Below are 24,519 nucleotides of genomic sequence, written 5' to 3'. Positions count from 1 at the left end.
TGCACCAATGCCAAACATAAATACGGAGACAGTTATGGAGAAGAAAGAAAGAATGGCTGGCCATAAAGAAACAGTGGGGTCTCAGGAAATGTGCCCCACTCAGGGGTAAGTAGGGAGAGGTTATATAGTTGGGCAAGGGTGTGTGATAAGGGTCTAGGCAGTAAGTCTTGCATTCTTTCTTCTGCAAAGTTTCAAAAGGGTGAGGTTGTATTCAGGGTCTTAGGTGGTTGGGGCTCCTAACCTTGAGCCTCTCTGGTCCCTTTAATATTGCCTCAGGTGGTTTCCTGACTGTTCCTTCCTCGATTAGCAACTGTTCTGCTCTTTGGAACTAGAGAAGGTCATGGAGGCTGGAGTTTTGACTCTAAGAAATAAGGAACAAAAAGACCTCTGTGCCCAGAAGCCCCGCAGGGCCCAGCTTAACATCTTGCTCCCAGGCACAAAACATTATTAGCTAAATATAATGCAAACTGCTGGGAATACCAAGTGCCAAGAGAAGAAGGGAGAAAGAAAGATGAATTTAACTCTGATCCAAAGTACAAAGATCACTGGGGGTGAGGTTGGGGAGTACTCTCTCTAGGGCTCTGTGGGGGTTGGGGATAGAGTAACTAAGAGTCAGAAAAATTCCAGGTGGGGCAAAAGTAGGAGTTCAGCCTTGAGCAGAAAGGAAGGAGGAAGCCTGCGCAGGAATGTAGGGATCTGGGCACAAAAGTGGGTGGAACCAGTGGGCTCCGCCCTGTCTCCTCCTCCCTCCTCCCCCTGTCCCAACCTACTTACTGCCAAGTGCGCTGAGACAGGTGTGGAGGTCCTAGCGCAGGTAAGAGGGTGGGAGGGTCGTGCCTTTGGGGCTGGGGTGTAAGGAGGGCGTCTGGCTCCTTTCTAGAACCTGTGACTCCTTCCTGTGCAGAGTTCAGGGGACTCCTGACAGGCTGCCTGGGGGTTGCTGCTGTGTTGCAGAGCAAAGAAAAGGCTTCTTCTAACCAGCCTCGGAGCCCCTTCGGTAATAACTTCAGGCAGGACACTTGAAGTCTGAGTTTACCGAGTTAGGGCCCATAGAGGGTGGTGGACCCTGACAGACGTGGGAGAGGGAGAGGTCAAGAATTAGCGGGCCGAAGTCCCTTGCTCAAGACCCTGGTCTGTAAGACTCTCAGGCAGTTGTGTCCTGTGTCTGTGTACACTTTTCTCCCTCCGACTGGAGCATGGGCTGACTGGAGGAAATGGGAAGATGGCGGGGTGGGGCGCGTGGGGGGGGGGGGGCGGTGTCAAATAAGGTAAGGCTGAGGTCAGACGGAGGGCTTGGGACTGGGGAGGTGGGGAGTGGGGGAGATTTAGAGCCAGCAAAAGTAAGGGGTGTGGCCTGCCCATCACCTGGATTCCTGAGATGCCGGAGCACGGAGAGGCCCCAGGCAGGGCCTGTCCACTACTGGGACCTGGAAGGCATAGAAATGTGGAGCTGGAAGAGAGGTCACAGGGAAGAAAGAAAAAGGAAGGAACTAGAGGTCATGGCACAGCAAATACACTTACACAGGGGCTGGGAGTCAGAACTCCTGGGCTGGATTCCTGGCTGTTCCACATATATTGATACCCCAGGATCATACTCCTAGGTGATCCTAGAGAAAACTCCAGAGCTGGGGGTGGGGGGACCCTGCAGATCATTTCTTTGGGCCATTTATTTTGATTTGAGATGGAAAGAACAAAGCCAGACAGAGGTGTCTGATAGGCTTACTTTGAAATCTGACCCAGCCGTGATGCCAACTGCTAGTTTGGACACAACAGCTGTGTGTCTTTTTGCAGGAGCCTGGGGAGGGGCCATGGTGCCAGGCCAGCTGTGGGGGAAACTGGAGAAGCCGCTTCTCTTCCTGTGCTGCACCTCCTTCCTCCTGGGGCTGGCTTTGCTGGGGATACGGCCGGACATCACCCCTGTGGCTTATTTCTTTCTCAGCTTGGGTGGCTTCTTTTTGTTGGGCTGCCTCCTGGCCTGTTTTTTGGAATGGGGGTCTCGATCAGTGCAGACCGAGAGCCCAGAGGCCTCCAGCAATGCACGGTGAGTTGAGGGGTGGGCAGGACTGCAAGAGTACACGTGGACCCATTCTTCCTTTGTACTTCTGGCCTCCAGGCATACAGATTCTGCTTTCCCTGGTCACTGGTAGCAGGGAGTGGAGGGGTCTTTTGCTGGTAGAAGACAGAAAAGGGGAAAAAGGCTCCTTTTAGGAAGCCACTAATTTCCTTATTTCCTCCCCCACCCCACCCCACTCAGGGACAATGAAGCCTTTGAGGTGCCAACCTATGTCGAAGCCACAGTGATGGACCCGCAGCCCCACCCCCAAGAGTTGGACCAACCACCCTCTTACAGCAGCATTGTAATCCCCTCAGGACTTGAGGAGGGACAGCCTAACCATCCAGAGGAGCCCAGGAGAGCCAGACTGGACAGGCGAGTGGGCTCAGAGGGGTCTGTGACCTCAGGAAGTCTTAGAAGACCTCCAGTCAGCCTTCGGCTTCGGTGGTCACGGGCTGCGTCCACTGTTCCTGATTTGCAGACCTTGTGGACGCCCCCCAGATTGGAACCTCTGACTCCACCCCCTGCCTATGAAGTCAGCTGTGATCACTCTGATGATGATGTTTTCTATGGAAACAACTGGACACCCCCCTAAAGGACTTTCCGAGGATATATGATCTTTCGGCACCAGACCCACTCATTCGTTGGACCATCGCTTCCCAGTGCCTGTCTTGTGTCAGGAACTGTGTCCCCACCTGGACATCACAAATGCAAACTTTGACCTAGAGTGGAGTCGGGCTGTGGTGAGCCCTGCCCGGTTTTGAGGTGGCCCATCCCAAAGATGCAGGCGGTAAAATTTGAGTCTTGAGGCAATATTTAGCAACCTACCCCATATCCAGAGTTAGACTGAGAGCGACATGAGGAGGTGATCCAGAGAATCTAGGGAAAAAAGAAAAGAAACAATATCTGAGTAACATTCTGATGCTCTGACATTCCAGGTGCTTTGGCTCTATTAGATCACAAAAATGAGGTGTTATTGCCCTCATTTGTGAAATGAGGACCCTAATGGTCAGAAGAAAAAATATTGGTAATTTGCACAGGAGCACTCTGCTAGTAAATGACACAAAGTCTTGAACTTTGCTCTTCAGATTTCATTGCCTCTTTTCTTTTTTCTTTCTCTTTTTTGAGTTGTTTTATTTGAGACAAAATGAGGCGTATAGCCCCGGAGATAGCATTTCAAATAGTTCTGAGAAACTGCTCCAAAGAGGTAGGGGGAGAAGGTCAGTATATATATGATTTAAAAAAAAAAAGTTTGAAGATAATTGCTTAACAATGTTGTGTTGGTTTCCGCCATACAACGTGAATTAGTCCTGCTGCTGCTGCTGCGTCACTTCAGTCGTGTCCGACTCTGTGTGACCCCAGAGACCGCAGCCCACCAGGCTCCCCTGTCCCTGGGATTCTTCAGGCAAGAACACTGGAGTGGGCTGCCATTCAAGCATAGATATATCCCTTCTGTCTTGAGCCTCCATCCCACCCCTCTAGGTTGTCACAGAGCACCACATAGCAACTTCCCACTAGCTGTTTACTTTACACAAGATAATGTATGTATTTCAGTGCTACTTTCTCAGTTCATCCCATCCTCTCCTTCCCCTGCTGTGCTGCTCACAAATTCATTCTCTACATCTGTCTCTGTTCCTGCCCTACAAATACGTCCATTAGTACCATTTTTCTAGATTATGTGTATATACGTACATTAGTATGGGCTTCCCAGGTGGCACTAGTGATAAAGAACCTGCCTGCCAATGAAGGAAGACACAAGAGATGCAGGTTCAATCTCTGGGTCGGGAAGATTCCCCTGGAGGAAGGCATAACAAGCCACTGCGGTATTCTTGGCTGGAGAATCCCATGGACGGGATCCTGGCAGGCTACAGTCCACAGAGTTGCAGAGTCAGACACAACTGAAACTACTTACGTGCACAAACGTGCATTAATATACAGTATTTGTTTTTCTCTTTCTGATTTACTTCACGCTGTGTAACAGGCTCTAGGTTCATCTACCTCAGTTTGTATTTTCAGTACAAGGCAACAGAAGCCAGTTCCCCCAAGCATCTCAGTTCCCTGCTTGGTCAATGGATGGTGAGGGGGTGGAGGACTTCCTGTATACAGAACGGGGGACCACTTGTGTCTGCAGACAGGGCGGGCCGAGTGTACCAGTAGTAGAGGAGCAGAGGGAATTGCAACTGGGACGGTCCCTGTTCTAGAAAGGGAGCAGTTCCTGTGCGGTGGGACTGGGGGGCTGGAGTGAAAGTTAAAGTTGCTCAGTCGGTGAGAGTCTGCGACCCCATGGACCATACAGTCCATGGAATTCTCCAGGCCAGAATACTGGAGTGGGTAGCCTTTCCCTTCTCCAGGGGATCTTTCCAACCAAGGGACTGAACCCAGGTCTTCCACACTGTAGCAGATTGTTTACCAGCTGAGCCACAAGAGAAGCCCAAGAATACTGGAGTGAGTATCCTATCCCTTCTCCAGTGGATCTTCCTGACCCAGGAATCAAACCCCGGTCTCCTGCATTGCAGGCGGATTCTTTAACAACTGAGCTATGGGGTGGGGGGCGGGGGGCGGCTGGAGAGCAGTTCCCAATGCAGAGTCCCCATCTGATGGGGAAGCAGCGAGTTAAACTGCCCCAGGGGGTGGCACTTGTGATTTTCAGGGTGTCTGGATATGATGATCCACCCCACGTTCTTGGAGAGAGTTGGTGGAATATCTAAGAAAGTGAAAGTTACGTCACTCAATCGTGTCCGACTCTTTGTGACCCCATGGACTGTAGCCTACCAGGCTTCTCCGCCCATAGGATTTTCCAGGCAAGAGTACTGGAGTGGGTTGCCATTTCCTTCTCCAGAGGATCTTCCTGACCCAGGGATTGAACCCAGGTCTCCCGCATTGTAGGCAGACGCTTTTACCGTCTGGGCCACCAAGGAATTCGATTATCTAAGGACCCTCCATAAATCATCTATTAAATGAGGCACTGGAGCCACTTGAACGCTGTCTCCGATTGCGTCAGCCTCACCCCTGCGCTGTGACGCTGGGCTTTACCCCAGGCTCCCTGACCGGCTTCCTCAGATCCAAACAGAACGCCAGCTTCTCCGTAATCACGGTCTAAGCATGTAACACAGGTTTGAGCCCGAGGGAGCTGCTCCACCATCGCTGACCCACTCTTCTCAGTCTTTGCGCAGGGAATATGTCCAGCACCTTGTAGTGCTTTCGTTGTCCTCCCTACCCTGGTCCCGACAGTTCAATAAATTGAGATGTCCGTCCACACCCATCTCCACAGAGTTCTCGCAATAGGCGGGTGAGGAGAAGTGGGCGGTGCGGGGGAGGGAGCTGTGATTTCCGCGGGAACCGTCGACCAATCGGATGGCCATGTAGGGTGGGGCGGCCCCCTCGCTTCCCCTTCCGCCTAGCGCGCTCGCTCGCCCTATTGGTCAGCGCGCCCACCGTGCGGGTTCTGCGCCTGCGCGCGCTGCGGCGGCCGCTCCTGCGGGGCTGGCCTCGCGTGGGGGGGCGGGGGGGCGGAGCTAGAGGAGGCAGTGCGCAGGCGCGTTGCGCGCAGAAGGACGGGGGAGGGATGCTGGGGACCCGGCTCGGGGTTTGTTTGGGCTGTTGGGGGTGCGCGCACAGCCCGGGAAAAGTGGGAAATGGCGGCGCCGAGCGCGGGCTTCCAGTACCCCCTCCAGCCAAAGGAGCAGATGGCCGCTGATAGGGGGCGCAGGTGAGTGGGGAGAGTCCGGGGGTCCTTAGTGGGTCCGAGGGGAGGAACGCAGATTTCTGGCGTGTGGTCCTGGCGCCTCGTCACCTCGGAGCCCCTGGAAGCAGCTATATCCGCGCTTCCAGCCAGGGAAGCAATGACCGAGGGGAGCGCAGGCGGGTGAATCTCTTCTGGGCCTTGTCCGCCTCGTGCACAGACTCCCCAGCCTCCATTATTTCCAACGCACGGGGCTCTGAACCAGAGGAGCTCTTTTCAGCCTCGCCAAATCTCGGCTTCTCTTAAATGATTCTTTATCTTTTCTGTTTCTTGGCTCCCTTTTTAGGAACTAAACTGCTCTCTTAAACACCTGTGAGACCTGCAGACCTCTGCCTGGTGTGCATTTGTTTTAGGTCAAATAAATCATGATCTGTATTGCATTGGGTGTAATGACCAGATTTTCAAAGCATTCCACAGAGGTGTTGGGATTTGAGTACTTTGAGACAAGGAGGTGAGTGTGCCTCGGTCTCTGCCCTAGGTAAATCCTTTCATGGCAGACCCAGAAGATTAACTGAGGGCTTTCGAACCAGACCTGCAGAAGGACACAGAATCAGGACTTTTAAGACTCGGCTTTGCGTCCGTTTTCTCCACTGCCTCCTCTCTTTCCAGATGTGTCTTAAAGTTCTAAGTGGTTGTGGTTACTTCTGAAAAGTCCATGTTTGAAACTGCCCAAGATATGGAAAGACTGGAAGGAGCAGGTGTGTGGAGAATGGATGGTGCTTCAAATTAAACCCTAATGAGTTACTGATGGAAAATTAAAGTCCAGAACTTTGGAGTTAAGAACCGAGTGTCGATTAGTGAATTGTGTGAATGAGAGGGAATGGGGAGAGACTTTGAGAGGGATTGTCAACGTTTAAGGGCAGACCAAAGATCCTGTGAAGGAAAATAGGGACCTAGTAGGGAGAGAGGGAAACTGGAGAGAATGGTGGCATGGAAACCGAGGGAGGATAAAGTTTCAAGGAGAAAATACTAGTAAATTAAGAGAAAAAAGTTGAGTAAACTGCCCCACCATTGGTATGTATCCTGAGGAAATACCCAGTATCCAGCTGCGATGTTATCTTGCGACTGACCTATTAACATTTATTTTTATCTGAGTTCATGCATGTCTGCTTTGGTGTGTGTTCCAAGGTGATTCTTTTTTTTTTTTTTTTAAAGTATTTATATACTTATGGCCATGCTGATTCGTTGCTGCCTTGGGGCTTTCTCTAGTTGCTGGACTTGTCATTGTAGTACTCTCTCTTGTTGAGGAGCACGGGCTTTAGGGTGCGCTGACTTCAGTAGTTGTGGCTCCTGGGCTCTAAAGCACATGCGAAGTAGTTTTGGTATACAGGCTTAGTAGCTCTGCTGCACGTGGAATCTACCAGGACCAGGAATCGAACCGTGTTTCCTGCATTGGCAGGTGCCAAGGTGGTTCTTAATGATTCTGATTTCTCTCTAGATTGTATTGTTGTAGCAGGTTTTTAATGAATATATGGGGTAATAGGAGTATTACGATAGAAACAAGAAGTTAAAGCGGAGTTTCAAACATCACTGCCTCAAACCCCAAAATCAATGAAAGTTGGCTAGCTGTAACCCTGGGCCCTGGAGAAGGAAATGGCAGCCCACTCCAGTATTCTTGCCTGGGAAATCCCATGGACAGAGGAGCCCAGCAGCTACAGTCGATGGGTCACAAAAGAGTTGGACACAATGACTAAACAACACAACTCTGGGAGTGTTTTACTGGCTGGTTCCTCTGCCTTTGGATTTCTTGTGCCTCAGAAGCTCTTCCAAAGCTGCTTTTCCCTCCTCCATTCTAGAATTAAACCATGGACATTCTACAAATGCATGGTATTTCACTGATTGTGAAATGTATGTCCCCCTCACTCCAGTACTCTTGCCTGGAAAATCCCATGGATGGATGGAGGAGCCTGGTAGGCTACAGTCCATGGGTCCCAAAGAGTTGGACACGACTGAGAGACTTCACTTCACTCACCCTCAACCCCCACACAAACACATTTTAACATCTTTGAAATCAGGATGCATTTTAAAATAGATTTTTACGTTGCAAACTGAAGCTGTTACCTTTCTTACTGCCATCAGATCCTCAGTGTTGTTATGTATTTGGAAACTGAGCAGGCTGGCAAGTGCATGGGTTCGCTAAGAGTCAGACACTACTGAGCGACTTCACTTTCACTTTTCACTTTCATGCATTGGAGAGGGAAATGGCATCCCACTCCAGTGTTCTTGCCTGGAGAATCCCAGGGATGGGGGAGCCTGGTGGGCTGCCGTCTATGGGGTCACACAGAGTTGGACACAACTGAAGTGACTTAGCAGCAGCAGGCATACAGATGGTATATATTGGAAATATGATTCTTTTAGTTCATCAACAGAAGCAGATCTCTTTCCAAATGCATAGCAAAATGAAGGAGTCCTTTAAGTGAAGGCATCCCTCATAAACTAAACTACCAAAATAATTTAGCCTTTACAGGGATTAACCCTATAAGTGATTTCAGGTTACGTTGATTGTTGCTGTCGTTGACATTTATCTGCTGTCACTGTCAGACTTTCTACTTAATGCAGTTCTTACAGGATTCTGGTCATTTCTGGTGTCATTTTGTCACAGGAGCTAACAGTTTTAAAAAACCATAGTTTTAGTTGGTAGAAGTGGGCTTCCTAGGTGGCGCTCGTGGTAAAGAACCTGCCTGCCAATGCAGGAGATGTAAGAGACATGGGTTCAATCCCTGGGTCGGGAAGATCCCCTGGAGGAGGGCACGGCAACCCACTGCAGTGTTATTGCGTAGAGACTCCCGTGGACAGAGGAGCTTGGCGGGGTACAGTCCTTAGGGTTACAAAGAGTCGGACACGACTGAAGCAGATAAGCACAGCACACAGGGCAATACAGGCTTGAGAAGGGGTGTGTGTGTGTGATTTATTTGTTGTTAAAGTTGTCTGTTGAGTTTTTGCCATTGTATTAAATTATTTTATTTCTCACAGAGCATTATTTTAAAGTCAGTCACTGTCAGCAACTTAGATAAGTAATGTGAAATGTTTTCTGAAGTACCCCTTAATTAAAACTGGTCTGTCAGGAGTATTCCTTATTGTGAAGATGTGTACTTGTGTGTGTGTGATTTTTGTCACGATAGACATTTGTTATTCTAGTTAGAACACAGAAGATGATCTCAGCTGAACGTTCTCTGTAAAGGATTGTATATCATTTGCTTATAATCAATGTGTTACTGCCTAATAACAATACTTCTGTGATTTTAAGCAGATTGAGTAAAGTATGTCTTAGTTATTGGAAGCCCTGTTCTTTATGTTTTTCCTACCAACGTCTCTTGCACCCCACTCCTCTGTGCCACGTCTTGTATTGACGGCTTTTCTGTCCGCCTTTTATCTGCAGGATGTTGAGAGGGTGTGGCATGCATCCTGACCATCAGGAAGCTCTCAAAAAGAACCGAGTGGTGTTGGCCAAAGAGCTGCTGCTGAGTGAACTGTTGGAACACCTCCTAGAGAAGGACATTATCACCTTGGAAATGAGAGAGCACATTCAGGTATTGAGGGAAAAGAGGAAAGCCAAGGAAATACATGGGTGGTCAGAGCAAGAACAGAGCATGGCACAGCATGGAAGCATGTCATGCTTCCCTAAGGCAGCGAAAGTGCATTTCTGCCCTCAAGCATTTGACAGAGCAGACAGAATCCACGAGTAACGGAAAGGAGTTCACACATCCATTTCTTTCTGTGAAAAGGAGTTCTTGAGACGGATGATGATGTTAGTGGGAAGCTCGCCTGGAGAAATAGGATTACAGTTGGGTGAGTAAAGGTGACGTCATGTTTTATCCTTGTAGGCCAAGACTGGCAGTTTCGGCCAGAACGTGGAACTCCTCAACTTGCTGCCCAAGAGAGGCCCCCAGGCCTTTGATGCCTTCTGTGTGGCCCTGAGGGAGACCAAGCAGAGTCACCTGGAGGAGCTGCTGCTCAGAACCCTGTCTGGTCTTCAGCCTGTAGTCCCGCCGGTATGGAGCCCTAGGCTGTGTGTGTTGAGAAAGGCTAGTTTGGTGGGAAGGGCATCTTTCAGACAGTGGGGATGGGTTGGGGTGGGGGACTAGGGTTCTGTGTTACTTGATCTGAACCAGCTCCCCTGAGCCTGGCTTGGTGGGTCCTGCTTTCTTACAGTTGAGCTGTGACTATGACCTGAGTCTCCCTTTCCCGGTGTGTGAGTCCTGTACCCGCCACAAGCGGCTCCACCTGTCTCCAGGTAAGAACTGATGATGTAAAATAGCACAACCCCATCTCCGCCCCAACCAGTCCCCTGTTGCAGATTGACTTCTGTTTCCTTGACTGGTATCTGACTTTGCCCAGTGTGATACCTATTTTTGTTTATAACTGGCACACTTTCCTCAGTGCATTTGTTAGGAACCAGCAGGACAGTTTAGGTGGGGTGTAGGTTGGACCTGTTTTCCTTCCATCACAGATGATTTTTTTAATGGTGATTGGCCCTTGGAGCAACAAGGGCCAAAGATTCCTTCACGTGATTGGTGTGTGTTTGTATACAGCTGAGTTACTTCACAGTGATAGCGTACTGATTAGAATAAGACTTTTATCAGATACCCCATACCCCATTCAGTCATTCTTTGGGTTGAGCACCTACTACTATAGGCAGGTCAAGTGCAGAGGATCCTGTAATGAGCAAAAGCAAACAGGATCTCTGTCTCTGTAGTGCTTACGAACCAGGGGAGTGAGCGAGACCAAAGGGTACCTGAAGTTATATGAAGATACTAAGATTGCCGAGTAGACTATAAGCTAGTTTTTCTGGTTTGTGTGCCACAGATGCAGTGGAGCACTCCCTAGACCACGGAGATGGTCCTCCCTGCCTTCAGGTGAAGCCCTGCACGCCTGAGTTTTATCAAACACACCACCACCTGGTGAGTCTTGGAAATGGCAAGAGGAAAGGCACTGGGAAATGAGATCCCCTTCCTCATCTGAACGTAGCTAGCTTGTGTGTACATCATTTCCTTCTTGCCTTGTTAGTCCTAAAAGCATTGCCTGTTGACTGTCTTTTGTGGGCATTTCTATATTTTGACCTGGTGGGACTATGAAGAAGAATGTGACGTCTTAATTTTCTTGAAATGTCTCATTTTGGAAGGGGAGGCATAGTTTCTGTCCTCACGAGGCTGACGGTCTCATCGGGTGCCCCTCCCCAGGCCTACCGGTTGCAGTCTCGGCCCCGCGGCCTGGCACTGGTGCTGAGCAACGTACACTTCACTGGAGAGAAAGACCTGGAGTTCCGCTCTGGAGGGGATGTGGACCACAGCACTCTCGTCACCCTCTTCAAGCTCTTGGGCTACAAAGTTCACGTTCTTCTTGACCAGACCGCTCAGGTAGGTACCTGAGGTGTAGGGCATGCTGTGCATCAGAGAGCTGGTGACACGTCGGGGCCAGACATGTCCGTGCTTCTATGCCAGGCGGGCTGGGCTTTACTAGAGTTATTCTCTCTCCCTACTTTTTACTTATTGTATTGTGTCTCCTACCTTGCAGTCTAGTTTTTAAAAAAGAAAACAGGGACTTCCCTGGTGGCCCAGTGGTAAAGAGTCCGCCTGCCAATGCAGGAGACATGAGTCCGATCCCTCATCTGGGAAGATCCCATGTGTCTCAGAGCAACTAAGCCCACGCACCACAACTTCAGAGCCTGTGCTCTAGAGCCTGGGAGCCACAGCCACTGAGCCCGAGGGCCCTGGAGCCTGTGTTTCACAACAAAAGAGTAGCCCCCCGCTCTCCTAAATTAGAGAAAAGCCCTCCCAGGAAGACCCAGCACAGCCAAAATAAATACCTGAAGTTTTAAAAGGAGAGAGAGAAAGATCTGGGGCCAGCCGGCTGCTGCAGTGTTGACCTCCCAGGGTGGCTGTGCTCCCAGAGTAAGAATGGTCCAGGATCGGGTTCTCCCAGCTAAGCAACTTGTTTCCCAAGCACTCAGGAGGTGAGGAGACACCAATATGCACCCAGCCAACCAAGGAAAGGTACATATAAGTCAGGAGTACACAGGACAGTGACTTCTTGATTGATACTGCTGCTTAGGGTTCCAGCTATTGTTCTCACGATGACGTTGGCCGGTAAAAGTTTGCTAGAATTGTGCTTGTAAAATACTGTTTTGTTGCTCTTTCATGAATTAACATGACCTGTTATAAGTTGTGTGACCACAAGACAGATCTTCGGGTAGATAACTTTTGAACTAGATTCCTGCAGGTCATCAGCATTTTTGTGATCAGTTAGTCTCCGTTAGCCTCAATTATTGGCTGTACCACTGACTTTTTTACCTTTAGGGAGTTCTGTTTTGAAACTGAAAATAGTCCACTGGTAAATCGATACTAATTCTTCCATTTGATTCCAGGAAAACAGTACTCTCCTAAACTTGGGAATATCCATGGTAAAATTAAGGTTGCTAGGAGATTGTCTTTGATCTGTTGAGGTAGGGTAGTCCCTGTCTGTCTTCAGCGTTGTCTGTGGATTTCATTTCTGTTTCTCAGTTGTCTTACTTCTATGAAATAGATTATGTATCTGCTGAACTTCGGGTGAGGCCAATTTCAGTGGTTTATAGCTGAATGTTGTCCTTTACATGCTGTTGCCAGCTTCTCAGTGATAGCAGCTCCTGCAAAGGAGTAAACTCACCCTTGCTTCAAAGCCATGGCTAGAACAGGTTCTTTGATCATCAGGTACTTTCCTGAGAGTCTCCTGGGCTTGGAGTAAGGGTGGGACAACAGGAATTCTTTCAGAGGGAGTCCTATCAGAAGGTCATTTAACAAAATGAATGCTGTTTACATTTCTTCAGTGGCTTTGGTCTAATCATTCCTTTTACTAGGGATTTACTCTTTGTTTTCCAAATTTTATGCAGCTGATAAAGGATTTTATGTGCCTGATAGTTAAAAGATACATCCCTAATCACCATGTCAGCTGTGGGCTCCTGCTTCTTGGTGACATGATGGGCCTATGAGCCCACTTCACAGATCTCATTCCCTGATACAGATTCAAGGACCTGTTGGGTTCTGATTCTCTGATTACAATGTTCCATGACTTGAATTGCAGCAGAGTTCAATTTTGAGCCCCTTATAATGGGGAACTATGTGAACTGCCAGAGATTCCCTGATAGCTCAGTAGGTGAAGAATCTGCCTTTAGTGTAGGACCTTGGTTCAATTCCTGGGTCAGGAAGATCCCCTGGAGAAGGGATAGGCTACCCACTCCAGTATTCTCGGGCTTCCCTGTGGCTTAGCTGGTAAAGAATCCGCCTGCAATGCGGGTGACCTGGGTTTGATCCCTGGGTTAGAAAGATCCCCTGGAGAAGGGAAAGGCTACCCACTCCAGTATTCTGGCCTGGAGAATTCCATGGACTATATATATATAGCCCATGGGGTCCAAAGAGCTGGACACGACTGAGCGACTTTCACCCTAAATTTTGAGACCCTTATAATGGGGAACTATGTGAGCTCTCAGAGATTTTTTAAAATGTGAACCTTGAATTCAAGGCACCTCAGTTAGATGAGAGTCTTGATTTCAGTTAAAAAAAAAAAAAAAAAAGCACGTCCCCTAATGTTCCTGAGACAAGAAAAGATTAGAGACAGTGTCTTCTGCAGTAGTGAAGAGGAAGAAACTACCACCTGGGTAGATGTGGTCAGGAGGTTGTGAGATTTCAGCTGTCCTTGGAGGGTGGAAGCTGCTGAGGAGAGAGGAGGGGTGAAGGGGTCCTACACAGGGGGCACAGCATACTGGTTAGAGCTGTGTGTGATGTTCAGGACCTGGTGGTGAACCAAGTGTCTGGGGCCCAGGAGTGCCAAAAACAAGATTGGAGATCAAGGGACCAGAATGCCCAGGGCCTTGAACGTCTTCCCAAAGGAACTGGACTTCCTTGTGCTGACACTCCAACGTCATTAGTAGTTTTTGAATAGAAAGGTGATGCATTCACAGTGATGATTCAGAAAGATTAATATGACACCATTGTAAAGAATGAGGTAGAGGGCTTCCCTGGCAGTCCAGTGGTTAAGACTTCATGCTTCCAACGCACGGGGTGCAGGTTCGATCCCTGGCTGGGGAGCTGAGACCCCACATGCTGTGATGAGATGGCAGGGGTTCTGAACAGGATAGCGGACCAAAAGGAAAGGAACACACGTGAAAAACAGTGTAATGGCATGGTTGTGCCGCCAGTGCCTTGTGACTGAAGGAGGAGGAAAACGGAAGGAGTTGAGAGCCTCTGAGGACGTCAGGACCAAAGACGTGAATTTGGGAGCTACTTGTGTAGGAAAAAGACTTAAGTAATGAGAGCCTATGATCTTCGAGAAGGAGCCAAAGGGCTAGGATTGAACCTTGAGGGTATCGCCCTCCCCACGTATCTGGGCCTCAGCAGCTCTGGAGGTGCAGAACGGGACAGTTGCAGGGCCAGTTTCTGACAGTGGCCAGGCAGGCTTGCAGGCACGGTTGAAACCAGATGATGGCAGTGGGTGTGACCTCTTCCTGATCGAATGTCCTCAGCAGGCCAGAGACAGAACCAAGAAAATTTAGATCCTCTTTTTCTCCCCGTATTATCCTTTTTTTTGCTTTAGAGATAATGTCACTTAAAAATCTGAGATGGTGTAATCTTAAATTGTCTTATGCTGATGGTGCTGACAAGCATGCTGGTATCTTCCCTGCCCATGGAGGTGTTCAGTGCTTCCGTTCTTCATCAGAGTCTGTTCTCGTTGCTTCCACCTCATGAGGTTACTAGTTCTAGAATTATAGTTTATTGTATGTTAGGCAATGAGATACCCTTTAAAGTGGCAGATTTCTTTTCGCCAGGTATTGGTTTATAGCTTGCATTTGGTCACAGATGGCTTTGAGAGTGTAGTGACAAGCGCTATGGGTCATCTCTGGAAAATGCAGCTGCCCATAGAATTTTGTGTGTAGTTTCAGGGAGTTCACAGGTTATTTATTCCCTTCTTCTGTGTCCCCCAGCCAAAAACACATACAAGTGTGAAGAACCCTGCTATTTATAGAAGCACTGTAATTTTATCAAAAATAGATCTCAAGATCCTATTTTAAGCTATGCTGCTTTCAGAAAAATTCCCCCAAATGACTAACCCCCATTTATTCAGTGGTTTAGTCTTTTTAAATTCAGTTACAGAGCCTGTCTATTCTTACTTTGGACTTTGTTGTCTTCTGTTTACTGATAAAATAACCTCAGTTAAGTTCGAAATGCTCCTGAGTGCCAAACCTATACTTCTATTCCCTTGGAGCAAAATTAGCTTCCACTGTTAGGTGTTAAATTCTGTTATAGTCAACTCCAGAGGAGCAGTCATAACTTATATGTGTTCTCTGGAGATTATATATTATTGAATGAATTTTGGATATCTTTTATTACCTTAAGATCTCCAGAATTATGGTTGGGTTCTGTTTGCTCAGAAAGTATACATGCTCTTTCAACACAGCCAGTTTCTCCATTTCCAGTGAAACTGTAGACTTTCAAGTCTTTTATGAAATCTCAGTTATCTGCAAACAGATATGTTCCAAACAGCAGATAAGTTCTCACGTTAGTACATCAGACTCACATGGAGGGCTTGTGGAGGCTCAGCTTGCCGGGAGCAAAGACTGTATTTCCTGCAGATTCCCGGGTGAGGCTGATGCTGCTCTTTGAGAGGTCACACTTGGAGAGCCCCTGCAGTCTGTTAATACAAGTAGGACCTGGGTATGGTGCTGTTCGATACACGTGTTCTGAAACTGCTCTGCTTTATAGCGCATTCTTCATTATATTTTGGTCAAATTCATGGCAAAATGAACTCATTTTCTCCCTGCTCACCTCAGAGACAATCTAGACATTTTGAGTTGTAGAGGGAGACATAATTTTAACGATTTGTATCACATTGGTATAATTATGCTATTAGATGTATTATAACTTTACATTGTATAGAGCAAATGCTTAAGGTGGAGTGTTACTCATATATGGCAGTCTAGTGCAAGATCAAAAAGATTCTTAAGCTGGACTACAGCGTTTCTTTGGAAAAATAATATGGCACAGTATGAAGGCAGATCTTTGCAGTATGTGCCAGGCGTAGTGATAAGCCCTTTCTATGCAATATTTCAGGGCTTCCCTGGTGGCTCAGTGGTAAAGAACTCACCTGCCAATGCAGGAAACGTGGGTTCCATCCCTAGGTTGGGAGGATCCCCTGGAGAAGGAAATGCCAACCCATTCTAGTGTTCTTGCCTGAGAAATGCCATGGACTGAGGAGCGTGGTGGGTTACAGTCCTTGGGATCACAGAAGAGTTGGACGTGACTTAGCCACTAAACAACAGCAGCAATGCAGTGTTTCATTTAATCTTTACAAACTCGGAGAAAATTTACTCTTAATTGTCTTCTTACAAAGTGGATATTAGAACCTGTTCTAATTTATGAACCCAGGGGTTAAACCTAGGTCTCTCTGATCCACTGGCTCATGTAGGTAGTCAGGACCCTGTCCAGAGTCCTCCATAGAGTGTGTTCTTCTGTGAGCAAAAGCATTTTTGTACAGACATCATCATCATCTCTGGGAACTTCATTTCTGAGACAGAAAACAGCATGGAAGTACTGCTGTTCTCTGCTGTCATGATCCTGTGAGCCCGTGATCACAGAACAGTTCTTAACGGCTGTTACTGTCTTGTAAGTGTGTTACTTACTCATTCACAGTTTACCTGGCAGTCCCCTTTGTGCCATTAACATACAAGGGCACATGCGCTGAAGCAAGAGCTGGTTGATGCCTGAAGAGTGGGTAAAGTTAACTAGCATCTGCATGATTAGCTTCATTAATAACTTGGCTTCACTCCAGGAGTTCTTCACATGAGCTTATAATGAGCCTGTGAATCATTATATTCAGTGTTTTGTCTAAGTAAGTGAGTGTTAGTTGCTCAGTCGTGCCCAAGTCTTTGCAACCCAATGGACTGCAGCCATGACTGCAGCCTACAAGGCTACTCTGGATACTGGAGTGGGTTGCCATTTCCTTTTCCAGCGGATCTTCCCGACCCAGGGATTGAACCCGGGTCTCCTGCACTGCAGGCAGATTCTTTACCAACTGAGCTAAAGTCATGTAGTTTTCTTGTGTTTACTTAGCTTCTGACTTGGTAGAGAACGCGTTTGATTTTCTAATAGCCTAGGGCTTCAGACACCAAAAGGAAGCTTGTATAGGTGCTGACTCTAGTGAGCAACCCTGAAAGGCATCTTTCTCCTAGGAAATGCAAGAGAAACTGCAGAATTTTGCCCAGCTCCCGGTTCACCGAGTCACTGACTCCTGCATAGTGGCGCTCCTCTCCCACGGCGTGGAGGGCGGCGTCTACGGCGTGGACGGCAAACTGCTCCAGGTGCGTGCCGGTCTGTGGCCGCGGCTGCTGAGCCTGGGCCACGCCACCTCCTGCTGCCCGTCTCTCCAGGGACGGCCGCTGTTTATGTCTACAGGACTCGGGTCCCACTGACCACCAACCTCCTCTTCTCCCTTATTTCTCTCCAACAGCTACAAGAGGTTTTTCGGCTCTTTGACAATGCCAACTGCCCAAGCCTACAGAACAAACCGAAAATGTTCTTCATCCAGGCCTGCCGTGGAGGTGAGTGCCCCGGCGGACCGGCCCCTGGGTATGGCCCCCGGGCAGCCTCCACCCGCTCTCACTTTCCTGTTTGCTCCTCTCAGGTGCTAGCGGATCCCTTGGGCACCTCCTTCTGTTCACTGCTGCCACCGCCTCTCTTGCTCTGTAAGTGTCTCCCGACGCATGGGGTGTGCTGGGACTCGGGCCGCCCCTGGCTCTCAGGTGGTCAGCTCTCTGCGTGCCACCGCGTCCGCCCCCAGGACGCTCTCGGCCAGTGCCTTCGCCTTCTTTGCTGAGGACGCTTCCTTTTTTCCTGTGCTTATTAACCCTGGTGCACTTTTCTCATCGCTCTTTCTGGTTCAGGGTCTGCCAGCTGCCTCTGCTTCCTCACCCTCTCACTTGGTCCTCTTCCTCTTTTTCTTTCTCCACCTCTCCTCCCCCTTTCTCCTCCCCCTTTCTCCTCCTCCTCTTCTCCCCCACACCCCATTCTCGCCTCCTCTCCTCTCCGGGCCCCTCCTGTGTCGTGCGGGAGAGCAGTGTGGAGGCCCCGCGTCACCTTTGGCTCCTGCTCTTCGCGAGCTCCTCCATCCCTCTTGCATGCACTCTCTTTTCATCCCTTGACAAGCCAGGACTCCCTGATTATGCTCAGAAGACATGCGGGTGTGCGTCTCATTTCAGAGGAAAAGAGTGGTGATTGAAAGCTCTAAATGTGGAGTCAGATTCTGCCTCTGCTACTGACTAGTCATGTGAAGTTATAGAGCGGTTACTCCATGTCCCTTCACCTTAGTTTCCTCCGTATAAAATGTAGGTAATCACACGTCCTAAGGTCGTGTTGTTGTGATGGTTAAGTGAAGTGGTTCACATGAAAGTGGTTCGTATTAGGTCAGTGCCTGGCTCATGGTAAATCCACAGAATACCAGCTCTGACTGTTATAACATGGTCTGTTCCCTTAAGAGACTTACAGTTTGATTTAAAGGTCCTTTTGTCCAAAGATTGAAATAATATATTTTTTTATATGGGTATAGCAGAGAATCATGGAGAAGGAAATGGCAACCCACTCCAGTATCCTTGCCTGGAGAATCCCATGGACAGAGGAGCCTGGAAGGCTACAGTGCATGGGGTTGCAAAGAGTCGGACATGACTCAGCAACTAACACATAGTAGAGAGAGGTAAATAATCCATCTGCAATGCAGGAGCCACAGGAGACACAAGTTCGGTCCCTGGGTGGGGAAGATCCCCTGGAGGAGGGCATAGCAACTCACTCCAGTATTCTTGCCAGGAGAATCCCATGGACAGAGGAGCCTGGTGGGTACAGACCATAGGATCACAAAGAATCAGACACAACTGAAGTGACCTAGCACGCACGCATAGCAGAGAGCAGCGGTGGAACAGCAGTTAGGGCCTTTCAGGGAAAGAGGAGGAGTGCAGTGTGACAAGCACACCAAGATCAAAAGGACACCCCTTCCCCTGCCCCACAGTGGGCTGAGCCACAGGTATGCCTGGTTCTCCATCTGCGTCAGTCACGTGTAGTGAGATGTGGCTGACCACATGAGACAGATCCTAGTGATCATAAACCTGTAGTCACAGCTGAGATTTTGGGCTTTCACAGAAGATAATAGTACAGAGCTATTGGGAGCACAAATAAGAAACAATTGGATAATTTTTTTTTTAGGATAATTACAGGGAGCAGTGCTGAGAAAAAGAGTATGTGTGAGCAGGAACTTCCTCCTTTTATGTCCCTGCTGTATCCACAGGCCCAGGGCACTGCCTGACACTTAGTAGCACATCATAAATATTGGCTTCAATAGATAGAAATTCAGTTCAGTTCAGTTACTCAGTCGTGTCTGACTCTCTGCGGCCCCATGGACTGCAGCACGCCAGGCCTCCCTGTCCATCACCAACTCCTAGAGCTTGCTCAAACTCAAGTCCATCAAGTTGGTGATGCCATCGAACCATCTCATCCTCTGTTATCCCCTTCTCTTCCTGCCCTCAATCTCTCCCAGCATCAGGGTCTTTTCAGATGAGTCAGCTCTTTGCATTAGGTGGCCAAAGTATTGGAGTTTCAACTTCAGCATCAGTCCCTCCAATGAACATCCAGGACTGATCTCCTTTAGGATGGACTGGTTGGATCTTCTTGTAGTCCAAGGGACTCTCAAGAATCTTCTTCAACACCACAGTTCAAAAGCATCAATTCTTCAGCACTCAGCTTTCTTTATAGTCCAACTCTCACATCCATACATGACCACTGGAAAAACCATAGCCTTGAGTAGATGGACCTTTGTTGGCAAAGTAACGTCTCTGCTTTGTAATATGCTGTCTAGGATGGAAATTAGCCTGCCTAAAAAGTGGAGCAATAATACAGAAAACAGATACAGGGATGTGAGAAAAGAGCCATTTGTTGATCAATAGATCTCAGACACAAAGGCGGGAGAGGCGTCTCCTTTCTCTTGAGGGACGCATGCAGCTTGGCCTGTTTCCTGTAGGAGGCATCACTGGCAAAGTGAAGTAACATGTTCACAATCATTTTCTCCTGAGTTCAGAGATTATATACAAATACCAGACCTGGGTAGGGAAATAGCGCCCTCCTGGGCTAAGCTGAATCTTTTCTCTAAAATCAAATCCTCCAAGGGATGACCAGTAAGCCGGCTGTTCCTTTAAAAGTCTGAGCTCACCTGTCTTCTGCTGTACTCAGTTAACATAACTGATGCCTCGAAAAAGGACCCTGCACTGGTTGACTGGCTCCTAAACTGGAGTGTAAGCTCCATGAGGATGGGGACTTTCTCTTCACTGTATCCCTTGGGCTTAAAACAAAAACAGTGCCTGGCACATGGCAGTTGCACAGTAAATTTTTGTCAGATCAGTGAATCTTGGTCATTTTCTGCACAGACCTTCAAGTTTCGCTCCCCTTTAAGGCTCTCTCAGGTGTTACTTGGAGCAGGAGATGTGAAGAAAAAGAAAGCTTACACACTGTTACCTCTGGCTTGACAAGCTGTCCTACCACTCCCAAGCAACAGCGTCAGAAGGAACATGTCTGGGGCTAGATAAGGCCCGGGTCAGAAGGCTGGGTGTGTGCTCAGGGGATGTTGAGGATCTACTGCTAATAATTTAATAATATAATAGTGTCCTTTTTACATTGTTAAAACAGTTGATTATCCAAATTTTAAGTGTCTCTTAAATTTTGCGTGCCAGCTACAATTTGGCTTATGAAATTAATAAATAATAAGTGGTTTAAAAATATCAAAAACACCATGGAAACAGCTGATCATGCTTAGTTTTATAATGTGTTTATCAAAAACATAGACATTGTGGTTGTGGTTTTCATACAGCATACTTGTAGTAATTATATTTTTGGTTTATTAACTGGTTTCTCTTTTTTATGTAGTATAACTGTATCAGTATTTTATCGTGTATTACAGTAAGGAGCACTTTGACTTCCAGGTATACTGATAATCGGACGAGTGAATCGTGGACGCAGATGGCTTTTCGTTCTGTTTACAAGGAGTGTTTGATTGAGCACTTTGCCTGTCTTACACAGAGTGGACAAAGCTCAGACCACATATACGTGCGTGTGCGTGGGCACGTATCTCTGCCTGATCGGTGCACACTGGCAGAGGAGCGGGAGTAATGGTGTTTGTTTTCCTTTTTTTTAATTAATTCATCAGCCACAGGTTGGAGGCAACAGCTGGAAATGGCTCTTCCCGTCCCAGTTGCAGGGAACTTGGGCTTGCCTGTGACAAGCCCAAGAGAGGTGGGAGGAAATAACGTCTTTGTCCACTCTTATTTGTTTTTCTACAGATGAAACAGATCGTGGGGTCGACCTGCAAGACGGGAAGAACCATGACCGATCCCCCAAATGCGAGGAGAGCGATGCCAGCAGAGAGGAGCTGCTGAAGATGCGGCTGCCCACCCGCTCAGACATGATTTGTGGCTACGCCTGCCTCAGAGGTATTGTGTGTCCCGAGGAGTGATTCCAGAGGTGGCAGGCTCTGTCACTCAGGGCTCTGACCAGGGCGGGTGTTGGGGAGGTCCGTCCGCTGGGGAGGGTGCCCATGGCCTTCAGTCGGCGCCCGCTGCTGCTCTGGTTGCAGGGACCGCTGCCATGCGCAACACCAAGCGGGGCTCCTGGTACGTGGAGGCCCTCACCCAGGTGTTCTCCGAGAGGGCCTGTGACATGCACGTGGCCGACATGCTGGTGAAGGTGAGCGGGCTCTGCCCGGCCGCGCAGTGTTCCACCCTCCTGCCCCCTTGCACTGGTTTTCAGTCTTCCACCACCCTTCCACTTGTGCTGGGATTCTGAAAACACCCAATTCTCAGACCCTGGCCCCTGGGTTTCTGCCTTGGCAGGTGAACGCGCTCATCAAGGAGCGAGAAGGCTACGCCCCAGGCACGGAGTTCCACCGCTGCAAGGAGATGTCCGAGTACTGTAGCACCCTGTGCCGCCACCTCTACCTCTTCCCGGGCCACCCCCCCACGTGATGCCAGCCCCCCACCCCCTGCATCCCACCTCGTCACCGGGCCACGTGGAGGCCGCTGGGCCTCAGGAGGCGAGGTAGAGCCTCTCTCTCCAGGATGCGCAGCTTCTGTGCCTCCCCTCAGGGATTGGGACTCCCCCAGGCTCCTTTCTCACGCCCACCGTCTCCACTGGTGACCTGGGACCACCAGCTCCTCCTGTGCACACCTCTCCTGGAGAGCCGGCTCTGGCTGGACTCGTTGCCAGGAGCGTGTGGCCTCCATTGAGGGACCTGGCGAATGACACTGTGCACGCAGTATCTTGTGGGTTTCCTCGATGATTGTGTTCAGCTCCTGCCCCCAGCACTCTTGGAGGAAGCACCCTGGTAATTGCTTTTGTTCCAGGAGCTGAGATGTCCCAGAGGTCACACCTCCCGTCTCTCCTTTCATGTCCCGGCCCCATTTGTCCCAAAGTGGGAGTTTCAGTTCAATGCAGACAGTTTTCATTTGATTTCAAAAGGCCAAGCACCCTCTGCTACTGTGGGCGGGCCCGGACCTGTGCGTTTGTCCCCTTCGATTCCAGAGGGTCTCCCCCGGGAAGGACTGTCTTCTCAGCTCAGCTCTTGGCTCCTTGGGGCTCTGGGAATTCCGCCTTTCAGCAGAGGTCAGAATTTGGATGCCTTGTGTCTGTTAACTTGTTGATCTTTGCCCATGGAAGCTTCCAAGATCTTTTCATGGGTTGTGGGTGCCCTGAGCTTTGTTCCTGAAGTGAGCCTTGCAGGGAGTGTCAGCAGAGGAGATAAGGGTGCTGTGCTTGCCCATGCTTGGCAGTCTGCCACCTTATCCTCGTGTTCCTTCCCGTGAAGTGCCCCTCCTAGAAAAGCTTCCTGGCTGTTATCTTTCTGCTTCCTGTTTCTCCCCTCTTTACCTTTGTCTCATTCTGTTTACGGCAGCCACGAAATCGTCTAAAATACAGCTTAATTGGATCGTTTGGCTGCTTGAGGATGTAGTATAGTACTTTGTTCCGGCTTTCTTCTTCTGTATTAAATCCTCTCTGGATTTTATGTGTTATTTCCCCTTCCCATTGTGACTGTCCATTTCAGGGAGGTCAGTGCTCTATATATGTTATTTATTTACCATAGAAGCCACCTTTATATGCACTTACATGAAGCCTTCTATTCTTAAAGGCCTTTTTTGCCGTACGACAATCTAATCTCTGTATGACAGATTTGTTTTTAAGTATAAATCTGATCCTCTCGCTCCCCTGCTTGGAACCCTTTGGTTTCCTGTCACACCTCTAATCAAATCCAGACTCCTTCCATTGGCCTGTAGGGCCTCATAAGTGCTGATTTCCCTGTGAGCGACAGCTCAATGGTGTCCTGGGTTTCTCAAACATTCTGAGGTCTTTCCTGGCCTAGACCATCAGGTACTGTTCCTGGGTCCGCTGAGTCCTACCCCTCGCCACTCTTGGCCCTGGTGGCTTCTTTATCCTTCAAGTCAGAGCTCAAAGGCCACCTTTTTGTGGAGGCCTTCCCAAGCCATTCTATTAAAAATAGAGTGTTGTTTTTAACTTTATTTCTGTCTTCTGTTTAATCTCCTCATTGCACTTATCACACTGTATAATCATTCATTATATGCGTGCGTGCTTCACGTGTTCATTCGCATCTCCCCTTTAAACTCCATGAGGGTGGAAACCCTGTCTCTCTCGTTCACTAATACGGACCCAGTGCCTGGCACGTCATAGGTCTTCAGTAAATGTTTGCTGAAGAAAGGAAGCAACCCTAGCCAGAATCCTACCCTTTGACGAAATCTCCCTTTTGGTAAAAATGCCCAGTTTAGTGTGTGTACTCTGTGTCCTCACACGTGTTTTGTTTCATCCACTGGTATTATTAGCTCCTGAGGGCGGAAGTCACGTGCAGGGCGACTTCCTCTGTGTCTCCCGTGGTGCCGGGCGCAGTGCCCAGGCTCTGGTAGTTCAGGTGCTCAGTAAACACTCGTTCTGTGAGCCGGGGGCTTGGAGACTTGTTGCCAAGTCCTGCCCTTGGCTCAGTGTCATCTGGAAGTACTTAGGTGATAGAACCTTTCCAGTTCCCACTGCCAGGATTTTGTATTGCCATCTGGTGCCAAATAAATGCTCATATTTATTACCGATGTGTGCCTGATGTCTGTAGAGAAATCGTGTTGGGAAGCCCACTTATTTCCTTGACTTCTTAGAGCTGCTTTTTCCCACCGCCTCACAGGGCACACCCAGAGTGGGACACATCTTGTTTGGCCGCAAGGTCTTTTTAATGCCACCAGGTCCGCATTTGGGACGGGCCCACCTCCATTGTGGCCACAGGCAGCGGCCCCAAACACAGCTACCCGCACTGAGGTTCCTCATGGTCACAAGAGATGGAAGAGTCAAGTAGCGTCGGTCCTGGATTATTTAGATGACAAGAGGGAGGCTAGAGAAACACATTGAGTTGGAATGGGAGGAGATGCCAAGGATCGTAGAGTTCCCCATCTCGCATGGTCCAATTTGGATTGAAGGTTTTCCTGGCTGGGTGTAGATGGTAAGAGAATCCTCGGGCAGTGGACTGTGTAACCTGGGGAATCCTCGGGTGCGATATGTCTGCACCTGGAGAGGCAGGTGTACATGTGCAAGTGGGCTACAGAGGGTTAGAGAGGGGAAGTTCTGTAGGAGCTTTGTGGTGGGATAGCTGATGAGGACCCTGGGGGAGGGAAGCTTGT

The 24,519-nt window shown here is 48.9% G+C and overlaps 2 protein-coding genes and 1 long non-coding RNA gene across 6 annotated transcripts; 2 read left to right on the top strand and 1 right to left on the bottom strand.

The window, feature by feature from the left end:
- Window positions 1-737: 737 nt before the first annotated feature.
- On the top strand, window positions 738-3,140 carry TMEM139 (transmembrane protein 139). 3 transcript variants are annotated; one of them, XM_027538772.1, is made up of 3 exons: window positions 738-814; window positions 1,792-2,041; window positions 2,255-3,140. In XM_027538772.1, the coding sequence occupies exons 2-3, from the start codon at window positions 1,809-1,811 to the stop codon at window positions 2,646-2,648; spliced, it is 627 nt and encodes a 208-aa protein (XP_027394573.1). In that variant the 5' UTR covers window positions 738-814; window positions 1,792-1,808; the 3' UTR covers window positions 2,649-3,140. The 3 variants fall into 3 exon arrangements, with proteins under 3 accessions (XP_027394573.1, XP_027394574.1, XP_027394572.1); XM_027538773.1 differs by lacking the exon at window positions 738-814 and adding an exon at window positions 857-997; XM_027538771.1 differs by lacking the exon at window positions 738-814 and having other exon boundaries at window positions 1,716-2,041.
- Window positions 1,881-5,337, bottom strand: LOC113891075. Its single transcript, XR_003510663.1, has 3 exons — window positions 5,243-5,337; window positions 2,882-2,932; window positions 1,881-2,169 (listed from the first exon to the last, which is right to left on the bottom strand). It is a non-coding gene; the product is annotated as an uncharacterized LOC113891075 (long non-coding RNA).
- A 220-nt stretch (window positions 5,338-5,557) lies between these two features.
- Window positions 5,558-23,940, top strand: CASP2 (caspase 2). 2 transcript variants are annotated; one of them, XM_027538768.1, is made up of 11 exons: window positions 5,558-5,762; window positions 9,175-9,325; window positions 9,620-9,787; window positions 9,948-10,029; window positions 10,602-10,696; window positions 10,976-11,152; window positions 16,993-17,121; window positions 17,271-17,361; window positions 21,136-21,285; window positions 21,429-21,538; window positions 21,685-23,940. In XM_027538768.1, exons 1-11 carry the CDS (start codon window positions 5,689-5,691, stop codon window positions 21,814-21,816), a joined length of 1,359 nt encoding a protein of 452 aa, XP_027394569.1. In that variant the 5' UTR covers window positions 5,558-5,688; the 3' UTR covers window positions 21,817-23,940. The 2 variants fall into 2 exon arrangements, with proteins under 2 accessions (XP_027394569.1, XP_027394570.1); XM_027538769.1 differs by lacking the exons at window positions 21,136-21,285; window positions 21,429-21,538; window positions 21,685-23,940 and adding an exon at window positions 17,445-17,509 and having other exon boundaries at window positions 5,593-5,762.
- The last annotated feature ends 579 nt before the right edge of the window (window positions 23,941-24,519 follow it).

Source organism: Bos indicus x Bos taurus, chromosome 4 (assembly GCF_003369695.1).
Source record: "Bos indicus x Bos taurus breed Angus x Brahman F1 hybrid chromosome 4, Bos_hybrid_MaternalHap_v2.0, whole genome shotgun sequence".
Classification (NCBI taxonomy): Eukaryota; Metazoa; Chordata; class Mammalia; order Artiodactyla; family Bovidae; genus Bos; species Bos indicus x Bos taurus.
This window is presented reverse-complemented; position numbering and strand designations above follow the sequence as displayed.